This window comes from Neopelma chrysocephalum, unplaced genomic scaffold (assembly GCF_003984885.1).
Source record: "Neopelma chrysocephalum unplaced genomic scaffold, ASM398488v2 Primary Assembly neopelma1_74, whole genome shotgun sequence".
Classification (NCBI taxonomy): domain Eukaryota; kingdom Metazoa; phylum Chordata; class Aves; order Passeriformes; family Pipridae; genus Neopelma; species Neopelma chrysocephalum.
In genome coordinates, this window is record NW_020897735.1 from 1,528,916 (window position 1) to 1,540,583 (window position 11,668).

Genomic DNA, 11,668 nt, shown 5'->3' on the forward strand with positions numbered 1-11,668 from the left:
CATCCCATTCCTCAGCTTCCCTCCAGCCATCCCATTCCTCAGCTTCCCTCCAGCCATCCCATTCCTTAGCTTCCCTCCAGCCATCCCATTCCTTACTTTCCCAGCCCGTAACCTCTAGCCACCCTCACCTCTAGCCACCCTCACCGCTGGAAAACCCCGCTCCGCCTGCCCCACCTGGGAGCAAACCAACGCATTCTTTAGCCGAGAGGTGCTGCCTCGTGCCCTCCTTCACCCTCCTCTTCCTCCCTCAGTGCCCGCTACGGCCACTGGCACAAGAACAAGGCTCCTGGCGAGTACCGCAGCGGGCCCCGCCTCATCATCTTCATCCTGGGCGGGGTGAGCATGAACGAGATGCGCTGCGCCTACGAGGTGACACAAGCCAGCGGCAAGTGGGAGGTGCTAATAGGTGAGTGGGGACCCCCCGGGCCCACCCCTGGGTGCTGCCTGTGCTCATCCCACGCTCGCATCCCGCCAGTTCCCGGCTCCAGACGTCTGCGGGAGCTGGGACTCGGCAGAAGGGTTTTCTCCTCGTTGCTCCCATGCGGGTTGAGTCACTCCACCCATCCTCATTTTGGCTCCGTTGTTTTTTCGTCTCCCCTGGTTGCTTTGGCCTGAGCAGGGCTGGGTGAGAGGGAAGGAGGTTTTGGCAGCTCCTGTTGCACCTGTGTTGCTCGTTCTTGGGGTCATTAGAGGAAGGAAAAAGCAAACCACGAGTTGTGCAAACGGGAGATGTGTTTTCCTGTTGGGCAGTAAAAGGTCTCACGGGTGGCAGTGACCCCAGCAGAGGGTCCCTCACCCCAGGCAGTGATCAGAGGGGTGAAACCTCCAGCTCAGCTCATGCCCCTGAGCTTCCCAGGAGGGGAATCCTGAGCACAGCCCTCCTGAGGGGCTCTGGGCAACAGGACATTTGTGTGCTCAGTCTCAGCATCCCAGAGGAGCCATGGGTCAGGCAGAGAGGACACAGTGGAAGCTCTACCAGATGTTAGCAAGGAGCTTTTAGGTGCCCTAAAATTCCTCTGGGAAGCACGGCTTGGATACACACCTTGTAGGGCAGGGGCAGGTTCCCCTCAGCGTCTCATCCGGATTCCTGGTCCCTGGATTCTTGCCCAGGATGGCTGGCGGAGCCTGTTGTTGGCATCTCATCTGCTCCTTGGGAGCAGCATCCCATCTCCATGACCTCCTGCTGCCTATGGATGTGTCCCCCTGTCACTGGACACCCATCCCAGCTCCATCCCATCCCATCCCATCCCGCCTCTCTCTGGGGACCATCCCCTGCATGCGCCTACGATGCTCTGGGTCCACCCGTGTCCTTCCTCACCCCAAAAGCAGGTGGTGGTGGTGGTGGGGAGCCTCGGCACGGCCGTCAGCCCCGCTCTGTTCTCCTGCAGGTTCTACTCACATTCTCACTCCCACCAAATTTCTCATGGACCTGAGGCACCCCGACTTCAGGGACTCCACTAGGGTATCATTTGAGGATCAGGCTCCAGCAATGGAGTGAGCCAAAGAAAACCAAGTAAAGGCAGCTTACTAATGAAAAAAGAAACTCTTCCACCCCGAAGGGTTTTCTTTGATTCTTCCGGTCCTCCTCTCTCTGGTTATTGTGCTGGGTCCTGGTGGGTTCTCCGATGAGAAAATGCTTGCGTTTCCTCCTCCCAGGTGGAAAAGCATCCAGTGTCGCCCCATCACCCCCCTGCCATGTCTCTTGGCCGGGCCTGGCCGGCTCCTTCATGCCATGAGTCCCCCCCCTCGCCAGGGCTGGGGGCGGCGGGTCGGGGTCCTGCCTGCCCAGGGAGGTGTTCCAGGGCTGGGCAGGGGGATGGAACACCCCGGGATGCTGCTGCTGGAGCAGGGCTGGGGGTTCGGTGCCCGGGGAAGAGCAGGCAGCAGTGGGCACACGGTGGAGACCCCAGCACAGGCTGGGCACTGCCACGGTTGCAGGGATGGAATCCCCAGGCAGCTCAGGTTTGCTCTTGTGGCAGTTGAGCCCCTTGGATGGGCAGGAGCCCCCTGAGGTTGTAGGCCCCCAGACCTTCTGCTGGGGTTTAGCTGCTGGTGGTTTTCCTGGTGAGACTCCCCATGGCATCCCCTGTGTGCTGGGCTGGCTTGGGCAGCGTGGTGAGTGCAGCAGAAGGCGAGAGCCCTTTTCCTCCTCCCCTCTCACCCGTCCCTTTCCCAGCCACCCCTCTGATCCCAGGATGCTCCCTGCAGGCTGGGGGACCTGTGGAATGACCCTCCCTGCCTGCTGCTCCCTGGGGACCAATGGAATGTCGCTCCATGCCAGCTGCTCCCCGCTGCCCACCCGCATCCCCCACCTCGCCCTCCTGCATCCCCGAAGGTTCCAGTAGAGACCCCGCTGCCACGACCCCTCTGCACAGGCACCTCCCGACCCCTTCCTCGTCCCGCCAGCTCCATCCATCGCCTTCATCCCTCCCTCCCCCCCCCTTTCCCGTTATCCACGCCCCCACACGCCCCTTCCCCTTCCCCACAGCCGTGCATTTCCCCGCAAGCATTTCCAGCGGCGCGGGGCCGGCGCCGCCAGGTAAGGGGGACCCGGGACAGCGGGAACGGGGAGGGGGAGGTGTCCCAAACCCATCGCCGATTCCCCACCCCCCACCCCTTTTCCTCTGCTCCCACAGGGTCCACGCACATCCTCACCCCACAGAAACTGCTGGACACGCTGAAGAAACTCAATAAAACAGAGGAAGAGAGCAGCAGTTAAAAGGAAACGCCGTCACCACTCGATGCCGACCCCACGTCCCCGCCGGGCGCCCGGCCCCGGGTGCCACCCTGCACCCAGCGGGCACAGCTTCTCTCTTGTTCTTGTGTTGACCCCTCCCCTCCCCTCCCGCTGCCTCTCCTCCTCCCCGCCCCATCTCATTTTATCCACAGGGAGGGGACAACAGCCAAAAAAAAAATAATATATATATATATATTAAGAAAATGGATGCATTGTGTTTAAGAGAAAAAGGAAAAAAAAAATCTATATATTTGTAGCTGCAGCCGTGGGAAGCGCCCAGGAGCTCATTGCTGAGTAACCATCTGCCCATTGCTAGTGAATATGGTGGGAAAATAGTGGGAAAACACCGTTTTTTTGGGGAAGTTGCTCCTCGTTGGGGTCCTGTGTGGGTGGAAGGATGGATGGGGGGTCCCCACCACCATCTGCTGTCCCATGGCTTTTTGGGGTGGTGGGAGCCCCTGCCAGCCGTGCCGGGGGGTGGGGGGGGGTGTGAGGGAGGTGCAGCCGGGACGCTTCACACTGTGGCAATTCCCATGTGAAAAGGGACCAAAACGGTCAAAACTTGGAGATGGGGCTCGTTCGCTTGCACGGCCACTGCTCTGCCCTGCTCAGCCTGACCTCCTCCTCTCTGGGGACTCCTTAAAATATATATATATATAAATTATTTTTTTATATATATATATAGTATATCCACCCATGGATACCTCTCCATCCATCCCAAAGGAAGCTCAGTGCCCCGTGCCCGGCCCCACTCGTGTCGTCCCGTGGTGAAGCGTTTCTGAGCCTGCCGTCGCCCCGAGGCCCCCCCCCAAAAACCTTCTGGGCCCCCTTCCCAAACCCTTTGGGGCCTCCCCAACCCCTCTGAGCCCACCCCGAACCCTCTGGACTCCCCTAAACCCTCCAGGCCTCCCCAGCCCTCTGGGCCCACCCCAAAACCCTCTGGGCCCACCCCAAAACCCTCTGGACTCTGTGTATATTAATGACTGTGTCTCGTGACGTTCTTACAAGCTTGGTGTATAGTGATTTCCCCAAACCTCTTGATTTTAGTTGGGCTTTTTTTATTTTCCACCCCCTGGATTGCCCCCCCTCCCCCCGCCCCTGCCATTAGATGCACTGCAATATTTTGGGGTCTATGGTTTTGTTCTCTCTCTCTCCCCGAAGGCTGTGACCCCCCTTTTCCTTCCCCCAAATTGCTCTTTCTTGCCTCGTTGGTGGTTAGCCCCCCCTTCCCTCCCTGTCTGCTCCTTGCCCATAAAGTTAAATATATATTTTTAGGGCAAAGGCTGTATCATTGCACTGATATTTGTTGGTTCCCCCCCTCAGTCCTCCCAGCCCGTTTTCGTTCCTTCTTGGTTTAGCAATGCAAATGCTTCAGGATCTTGTATGTTGAACATTATTATAATTATTATTATTTTTTTTTCTGTTACAGTTATTTATATAAAAAATAATTTATCAAAAAGGAAAACTTTAAAAAAAAATAATCTAGTCTGTCTTGGAACTTGTTTACCTTGAAATTACTGGAATCTAAATGTTTGAAAGTGTTGAAGCACAAACATGTATCATCTCTGTATATCTGTTCTTCTGTACTAAAGCACTCGAGTGACTAAATAAAAGCGATCTCCATCCCTAGTGCAACTGGGGCTGTGCTGTGCCACTCGTTGGGGGCCAGGAAAACAGGGAAAAGATGTAGGGAAACACCCCACCCAGCCCCACACGCCTCCAAGAGAGGGGTCCTGGTGGGGTGATGCCAAAACTCCCCCGAGAAATGGCTTTGGAAAGGAAAATAAGCACACAAAGTCATCCAACCACATTTATTTCCTTCAAAAATAGGTGATTTCTTAGTACAAAATACCAGCCCAGTGGCTCTGCTGGGTGTTAAAAAATAGGGGATGAGGAAAAAACCCATCATTTTGCTCCTGGCTGCTGCATTTGGGATAGTTAAACATCCTTCCCACGTGTTCCTATCGTACCCTGGCTGGGCTGGGGGGGGGGGCACAGCTTCCAGTTCGGGACACAGGCACGAGCAGAGGCAACCAGAGACACAGAAATCCTCTTTAAAATCCCCCCAACCCACCCCTCTCCCCCCAAAAAGGGCAGGGGTGGGGGGGGCAGTCCCATTCCCAGCCCCTCCCTGGGGGGTGCAGGATCAGGCTCAGGGATTGCTCAGGAAGGCTCTGGACCTGAGGAACTCTCTGGGGGTGGCACTGATCCCACCCCCCCCAAATGGGGGTCTTTGTACCACAAATAAAAGCAAAAATAAATACATTTGACACTGGCACTTTAGGTAAGTCCTACAGATAAACAGAGCTGGGGTGCCACAGGAGGTGCTGGAGGGGTTTGACTGGACCCATCCCAGGAAAAGATGCTCTGACCAGATCAAATTCCTTAAAAAAAATAGGCATTAACTCATTACAAACCCAGCTGGGAGGGACAGGGGCTCTGCAGACCCCTCAGCACCACACCTACCCCCAACTCAGTCTTGCAGGGTGATTTTTCCCTTTACCAGACTGGATTCCCTGGGAATCCCAGGGGAAAACCCCAAATCCTTCATTTCATTTTCGTCCTGGATGATGCTGTGGGTGGCCACATCCAGGGATAGCCAAAAAAAACCCACAAATGCCCTAAGGGTTGTGCTGAAAATGAAAACCAATATATATATATATATACACATATGTATCTATGTAAAGATGTATCTACAGATAAAGATCTGTGTATATACAGATTTATATATAGAGATATATCTCTGTCTTTCTAGAGATATATATCTAAATATAGACAGACATGGATTTATCTCTGTCTAGATATATCCATATATAGATACATATATATACACACACACACATTATATATCATCAATCAACCCTCAAAGAGTGGTTTAGCTGCTTACTGGCTGTCTTGGGGAAAAAATAAATCACAAAAATCCCACAAAAAGAAGGGTTTCCCCAGAAAGGATCCCGCTGGGTTCAAGTCCAAGGGCAGAGCAGGAGGGGGACACATGGGTTGAGCCCCCAGAGGAGGCCTAAAATCTGGGAAAGGGGCGGAATAGGGAATCACAGGTATTTCTGCCCATGCAGGCACAGAGGTAAACACAGCTGCCAAGGGGGGCTCGACCTGTGCAGGACCTACAGCAGGTCACAGCAGCCCCAGAAGTGCTTAGGTTGGGGTGGCCACTGCCTTAGGGGGGGACACAGGGCCACCCCCTTGGTCCCAGGGGACGGTGCTCATTCCCCAGGGTGCTGCAGGTCCTGGGAGACCTCTGCCCACACCTTCCCCCCTCCTGCAGCTTGAGCGGTCCTGAAAACAGACAGACAAGCGATGCAGGAACTCCAGGGCAAGCAGGAAGGGGGTGGGACCCAGGGCAGGACCCCCTGGAGATGCCTCCAGCCCCGGTGCCCCCAGATCTGGCACTGGGAGCACCCAGTGCAGGGATGCTGATGGTGGGGGGACCGTCCTCCTCCTCCTCATCCCTGCCTGCTGCCAGGGCAGGGATGGTTTGGAAGGTGCCAGTGGAACCCTCGGAAGAGGCAGGAGCCCTGCAGGTCCCATGGGACCCTCAGAAGAGGCAGGAGCTGCGTAGATCCCGTGCCCGGCCCAGCTCAGCGGCCAGTGCCCGGCTCATGCGGGTGGTGGTCACCCTGACACTCTGGGCAGCCTCCACGGCCCGGCTCAGGGACCAGTTGAGCTCGTCCAGCTCCTCCAGGTCGAGGCTGAGGCAGCGGTGACGGGGCTGTGCCCGGGGGGGTCGCTGTGCCCGCCGGTTTCCCCCGGTGAGGCGCAGGGGGACCGCGGCTGTGGCGGGGGCTGAGGTAGGTACCGCTGGGGAGCAGTAGCTGGGGGGAAGAAGAAGGGGACATGGGCTCAGTGTTGCTTCTGAGCCCCCCCCCCCCCCCCCCCCCCCCCCCCCCCCCCCCCCGCTCTGTGCCCCCCCTTCTGCCCCCCCCTCACCCCCACCCCCCCCCTCCAGCACCTTCCCACTCCGCTCAGACCCCTCCCCAAAGGAGCTGTGGCTGTGTCACCCCATTCCCGCCCAGAAGGGATCTGTGGGCAAACCAGCAGGTCCTTGGAGCGGGCACAGCCCTGCCTGGGTTCACCCTGCACCCCCGGGGGACGCTGACCCACCCTGGGCCCCCTCCCCACCTGCCCATAGAGCATCCTTACAGCACGGAGGGCACGTAAGGCACGAGGGGGACGGGGGCGAGGCAGACGGTGGCAGCGGCGGCAGCAGGACCGGCTGCCAGGTACCAAAACCCGGGTTGATCCGGCTTCTTGGCTCGGGGACCAACGTGGGAGCCTGGGGAGGATGTGGCACCGGGGCCACGCTCTGCTGTGGGGAGAGAGGAAGGTGGTTGAGGGGTTAGATGTCCCCAGGGGTGCTGGATGTCCCCAGAGGTGCTGGATGTCCCCAGGGCTGTGCATCGAGTGGCAGCCCCAGGTGACATCACCCCCGGGGCAGCCACTGCTGGGTGGGAACACCCGTGCCCGCAGGTGGCACTGCTGGCTGTCACTTCTGTCCCCAGGCAGTGCCAGGGAGCTGAGGGCTGTTCCCTGCCCACCCCCCACGCAGGGATGGGCTGTGCCGAGCACGTGTCACCCTCGTCACCCACCCTGCGTGGCTCTGTCCCTGCTGCCTGGCACGGGGGGGGCCCAGGGGTGCCCGGCAAGTGGGGCAGCGTGTCCTCCTTGGGGTGCTGTGCTGGGGCTGCTGGGTGGCATCACCCACCCAGAATCCACCTATGGAGAGAGCAGAGAGGAAATCGGGAATGTCCCGCGCGGAACAAGGGAGGGATGTTTGGGAAGAACAGAGTGGGTTTGGGGGGGTGGCTGGGATGGGCTTGGAGGTGGGGTGGGGGCTGCTGCAAAGGGGGTCTGCAAAGGCAGGTATCCAGGACAGGCTCCCACTGCTCCCACGGACACCAGTGGCTGCAGCCCCAGGGCAGAGGGGTCTGGCCGAGGGGAAAGGGAGAGCCTCAGGTCATGAGGAATGGGCTCCCCCCTCCCCGAGCCTCTCTAATTAATGAATAAGTCATTAGCAGCTCTGTTAGCAGGTAGCAGGGAAGGCCAAGAAGGGGCTGGGGGCAGCTCCCCACTCACCCGATGATGTCCCGCTCCTGTGACATCGGGGGCACCCCGGGGTGCCCGGCTCCTCTCGGGGTGCTGGGGCAGCACGTGGTGTCCCCCCCCTGGTACCGTGTCCCTGCCAAAACCCAGCGTCAGCACGGCCGGGGACCCCAAAGTGTGGGTGGCCACCCCATCCCCCAGCACTGACCGCCACCAGCACCCACCTGTGTGCTGTCCCCGGAATGTCACCGCTCCCGGGGGGCTCCCAGGGTGCTTCCGCAGGGAGGGGCGTGCCCGGGGCCCGGCGGGAGAGGGGTCCGACTCGGAGGCTGTGGCAGAGGACAGGGAAGCGAGGTGGGATCCGGTGGGTCCGAGCCCCAAATCTGCAGGATCCGCTGTGGGGTCTTATGGGACCACCAGGACCTGCCTGGTCCCCGCAATCCCACAGGCCCCACCAACACTCTGTTCCGTGCAGGGAGGGGGTTGTCCCCTCTGTCCCCACCCCGCTGGGGTCCCACTTACTGAGGTCCAGCTCCGGCCTGTCCCGTGGCAGCGATGCGGACCTGCCCCTCTGCGTGGGTGCGACCCCGGGGGCCACCCTGCCCCGCGCCGGGGGGCTCAGCTCCCTGCGGAGGGGACAGAGATGCTGTCACCACCCAGACCCCTCAGTGTCCCCCACCCACCCAGCTGCCGGTCCCCCCAAAGCCCAACCTCTCCCTGTCACAGCAGAGGCGGGACAGGCTGGGGGTGTCCCCACGCCCCTGGGACAGGGACACAGTGCCGCCCCCCACCTACCCCGAGGGTGCTGCGTCCTGGGGGGACGATGGCGCGCTGCCCACGGGCTGCCTCCTGGCCGGGGCGACACGGGGAGCCGCTTTTCCCTCGGGATAGCTGCGGGAGCGGCGCAGGCTCTCCTCCAGCCGCCGCCGCAGCCGCCACACCTCCTCCCGCAGCTCCCGGATGGCCTGGCTGTGCGGGACAGAGATCACGCTGAGGGGTGTCTGCAGCCAGCAACGACCCCAACAGAGCTGGGGGCCCTGGGGGAGGATCAGCCCCATCCTCCCAGACCTCCCCATCCCCACCACCACCACCCAGTAGCTGTGAGGCTCCCCCAAAACCAAGCCTGGGGTCTGTCTGAGCTGGGGGTCCAGTCTCAGCCACCACACGTGTCATGAGTTTGGAGGGCTCAGCCCCAGTGAAGTCCCGGCTCTCCAAGAAAGGGAACCTGCTGCTGCCCAGCAGAATATGGGGGTGCCTTTGGGGGGGGGTCCCTGTGCCACCCAGGGGGGGTTTGGCCCGGTTTGGGGTTCCATGGACACTCACTCACGCTCCAGACGGGAGCCCAGCAGGTCACAGTGAGCCGGGGTGAGGGACGGCAGGTCGGGGGACAGGAGGGTGGGGGACGGCGTTTCAGGGGATGGTGGGGGGCTGGTTGGGGCTGGGGATGGAGGGACCCTCCTGGCCACGGCTGGGGGGTGTCCACTGGTGCTGGCACAGCTCCTGTCTCCCACCTCCGAGTCCGTGTGAGCTGGGGAGGAAAGGGAGCACAGAGAGTCAAGGTTGGCAGCGTGAGAAATGGGGATGTTCTTCCCACCTCAGGAGGGAGAATCTCAGGAGACACTCCCACTCCTGCACCCAAAGGGGTTTGGGAACACCATAAACCAGAGCTTCTCCCCCTCCCCAGGGCCCCCCCCAAATCTCTCTCCCTTTGGACACGTCCCTCCCCAAGCGCTGCCTACTCCCCTCCGTCGCCGCCGGGGTCGGGCCCCGCCTCGCTGCCCGCGCTCTCGGCCCAGCGAGGGGGCGAACTGCTCTGCGAGGGGGTGCTGGGGGGAAGGCAGGGCCCCCCCGTGCCCTCCTGCCCGCCCGCGGGGTAGATGCCCATCAGTGCTGTCTCGGAGGGAAGCGGGGTCGTCTCTCTGTTCCGTGGGGAACGGAGGGTTGTGGGGATGGGGATGGAGGGTCCCAGCGAGCCGGGGGTCCTGGGGATGACAGGGGTTATGCAGGGAGCCCTCCTGGCTCACCTCCCAGCCATGGGGCACTCTGCCCATCTCCAACCCCCCCCAGCAACCCCTCCCTGCGCCCCACGGCCGTGAAGCCTCTCCCCCCATCGCTGCTCCTCTTCGATCCTCCGCAGACAGAGCCGATATCCCGTGCCTCTGAATTCCCGCAGGCAGGTGCGGGGCCGTACCCGGTGCCAGGGGGGGCGGTGCTCGGGGGTGTGCACGGGGGGTGACACCCTGCTGGCCTCCGAGCCCACGAAGCCGCTGTCGGTCTCCGGTGACACGATGCGCTGCTCCTGCAGGGACACGGGGACGGCAGGATGGGTGCTGAGCACCCCAGGACCCCCGGTAGGGTCTGGGGGTGCTGGCAGGGGGCCACCCAGGGGATTCACCTTGCGGGGCCCGTGCTGAGGGGCAGCGCTGCCCGTCCCGCTGCTGCGGCGGGACAGGGGCGCCCGTGGTGGTCCGGGGGCCACCAGGTGGGGCTTGGCAGTGCCTGGTGACTCCTCAGAGGTGGCAGGGGATGGGTGGCTCCGTGTCCCCTCTGCTTTTGGGGGTCCCTTGGAGGGCAGCAGTGCAGCTTTTCTCTCCGGGGGATGCCTGTGGGGGAAGGGATGAAGAATAAGGATGAGGCAGAGCAACCCCAAATGTGGGGAAATCCCTGGTGCAGCAGCTCTCCCGTGGAAGTCGTGAACTCTGAAGCCAGTTCAGAGGCAAAACAGGAGCCCGGATGGCAAATTCCTGCTCACCCTGCCTGGGGATTCGTCCTCCCTCAGCACTTACAAGGGGAAGGTCTCCAGGTCGGCCCCCTCCTCCAGTGACCGTGTCCTGCAGGGGACCTTGCCGGGGCCACCGTCCCCTGCTGCAGGCGCATCCACCTCCTCCTGGGACCCGCTCCCCGCCAGGCTCAGCCGCTCCAGGCTCAGCGACTGCGGTAGGGACTTGAAGTGCTTGTACCTGGGGGGGAATCACAGGGTGGTTTGGGGGAGATGCTCCCCGCCCGAGCCCCTCCCACGCTGCCCCGAGGGCACTCACTGCTCCAGCAGGTCCGCGAAATCCTCCTCCACTCGGAGCTGCTTGTGCCAGAGGGGCCAGGGCAGCCCCTCCTTCACTCCCTCGTTGTCCCCCGCTGTCCCCAGGGGACCGTCCACCAGCTCAGGGCTCTGCAGGGCACAGCAAAAGGGGGGATCGAGAGGCATGACCTCCCCAGCTGCAGCAGGGTGCCCCCACCCCAGCACCTTTGTACCTCCAGCTCACCTCGGGCCGTGGGGAGTGGGTGGCCGGCGGTGGGGACGGGACTGGGGGGCAGCGGGGCTGCGGGAGGGGCTGCAGAGGGGACTGTGGGGGGGGGCTGCCGCCTGCTCCCCGGCTCCAGCCGCTCCTTCAGCCCCTCCAGGCGCAGCCCCAGGCGGTAAATTTCCTCTTCTACCGCCCTGAAAGACATCGGCCATCAGTGCCGGGGGGGGGTTACAATGACCCCCGAGGCTCCGCGGACTCTGGAAGGGGGGGGCCGTGGAGGTGGAGCACGTACCGGTCAGGATCAAACCCCCCCGCAGCCCCCGGGAGCTGCTGCCGGCCCCGCAGGTATTCCCGCTCCAGCGCATCCTGCGCGTCCTTCAGCAGGCTCATCCTCTGCGGCACAAGGAATGCGGGGTCCGACCCTGGCCGCTCGGCACCGGGCCCCAAAACCCACCCTGGTCCCGCCACCCGCCCCGGGCGGGGGGTCCGGGAAGGGGCTGACACACCTGGAGCTGCTCCGAGGGTGGGGGGCTCCCTGCATGGATCCATCTTTCGAAGGACTCCACCTGGCCGGGAGAGCACAGGCTGAGCCCGGTCCTGCAGCAGCCCCCAGTTTGCAGGTCCCCTCAGC

General features: G+C 61.8%; 2 protein-coding genes across 3 annotated transcripts in view; one reads left to right on the forward strand and one right to left on the reverse strand.

The window, feature by feature from the left end:
• The window catches only part of STXBP1 (syntaxin binding protein 1), a 23,598-nt gene extending 19,226 nt beyond the window's left edge, over positions 1–4,372 (forward strand). The window contains exons 18-20 of one of the 2 annotated variants that reach the window (XM_027687640.1): positions 252–406; positions 1,389–1,513; positions 2,637–2,979. In XM_027687640.1, coding sequence (XP_027543441.1) covers positions 252–406; positions 1,389–1,498 — 265 coding nt within the window. In that variant the 3' untranslated portion in view covers positions 1,499–1,513; positions 2,637–2,979. Of the gene's footprint in view, positions 1–251; positions 407–1,388; positions 1,514–2,636 lie in introns of both variants that reach the window. The other variant, XM_027687641.1, reaches the window with a different exon arrangement.
• A 162-nt stretch (positions 4,373–4,534) lies between these two features.
• The window catches only part of AKNA (AT-hook transcription factor), a 21,001-nt gene continuing 13,867 nt past the window's right edge, over positions 4,535–11,668 (reverse strand). Inside the window, 17 exon segments of the mRNA XM_027687923.1 lie at positions 4,535–6,567; positions 6,896–7,061; positions 7,342–7,468; positions 7,829–7,931; positions 8,020–8,124; positions 8,318–8,421; positions 8,591–8,662; positions 8,665–8,764; positions 9,119–9,381; positions 9,535–9,777; positions 9,987–10,398; positions 10,582–10,755; positions 10,834–10,961; positions 11,056–11,095; positions 11,097–11,231; positions 11,330–11,430; positions 11,544–11,603. Of these exon segments, the coding sequence (XP_027543724.1) occupies positions 6,291–6,567; positions 6,896–7,061; positions 7,342–7,468; positions 7,829–7,931; positions 8,020–8,124; positions 8,318–8,421; positions 8,591–8,662; positions 8,665–8,764; positions 9,119–9,381; positions 9,535–9,777; positions 9,987–10,398; positions 10,582–10,755; positions 10,834–10,961; positions 11,056–11,095; positions 11,097–11,231; positions 11,330–11,430; positions 11,544–11,603 (2,610 nt within the window). The 3' untranslated portion in view covers positions 4,535–6,290.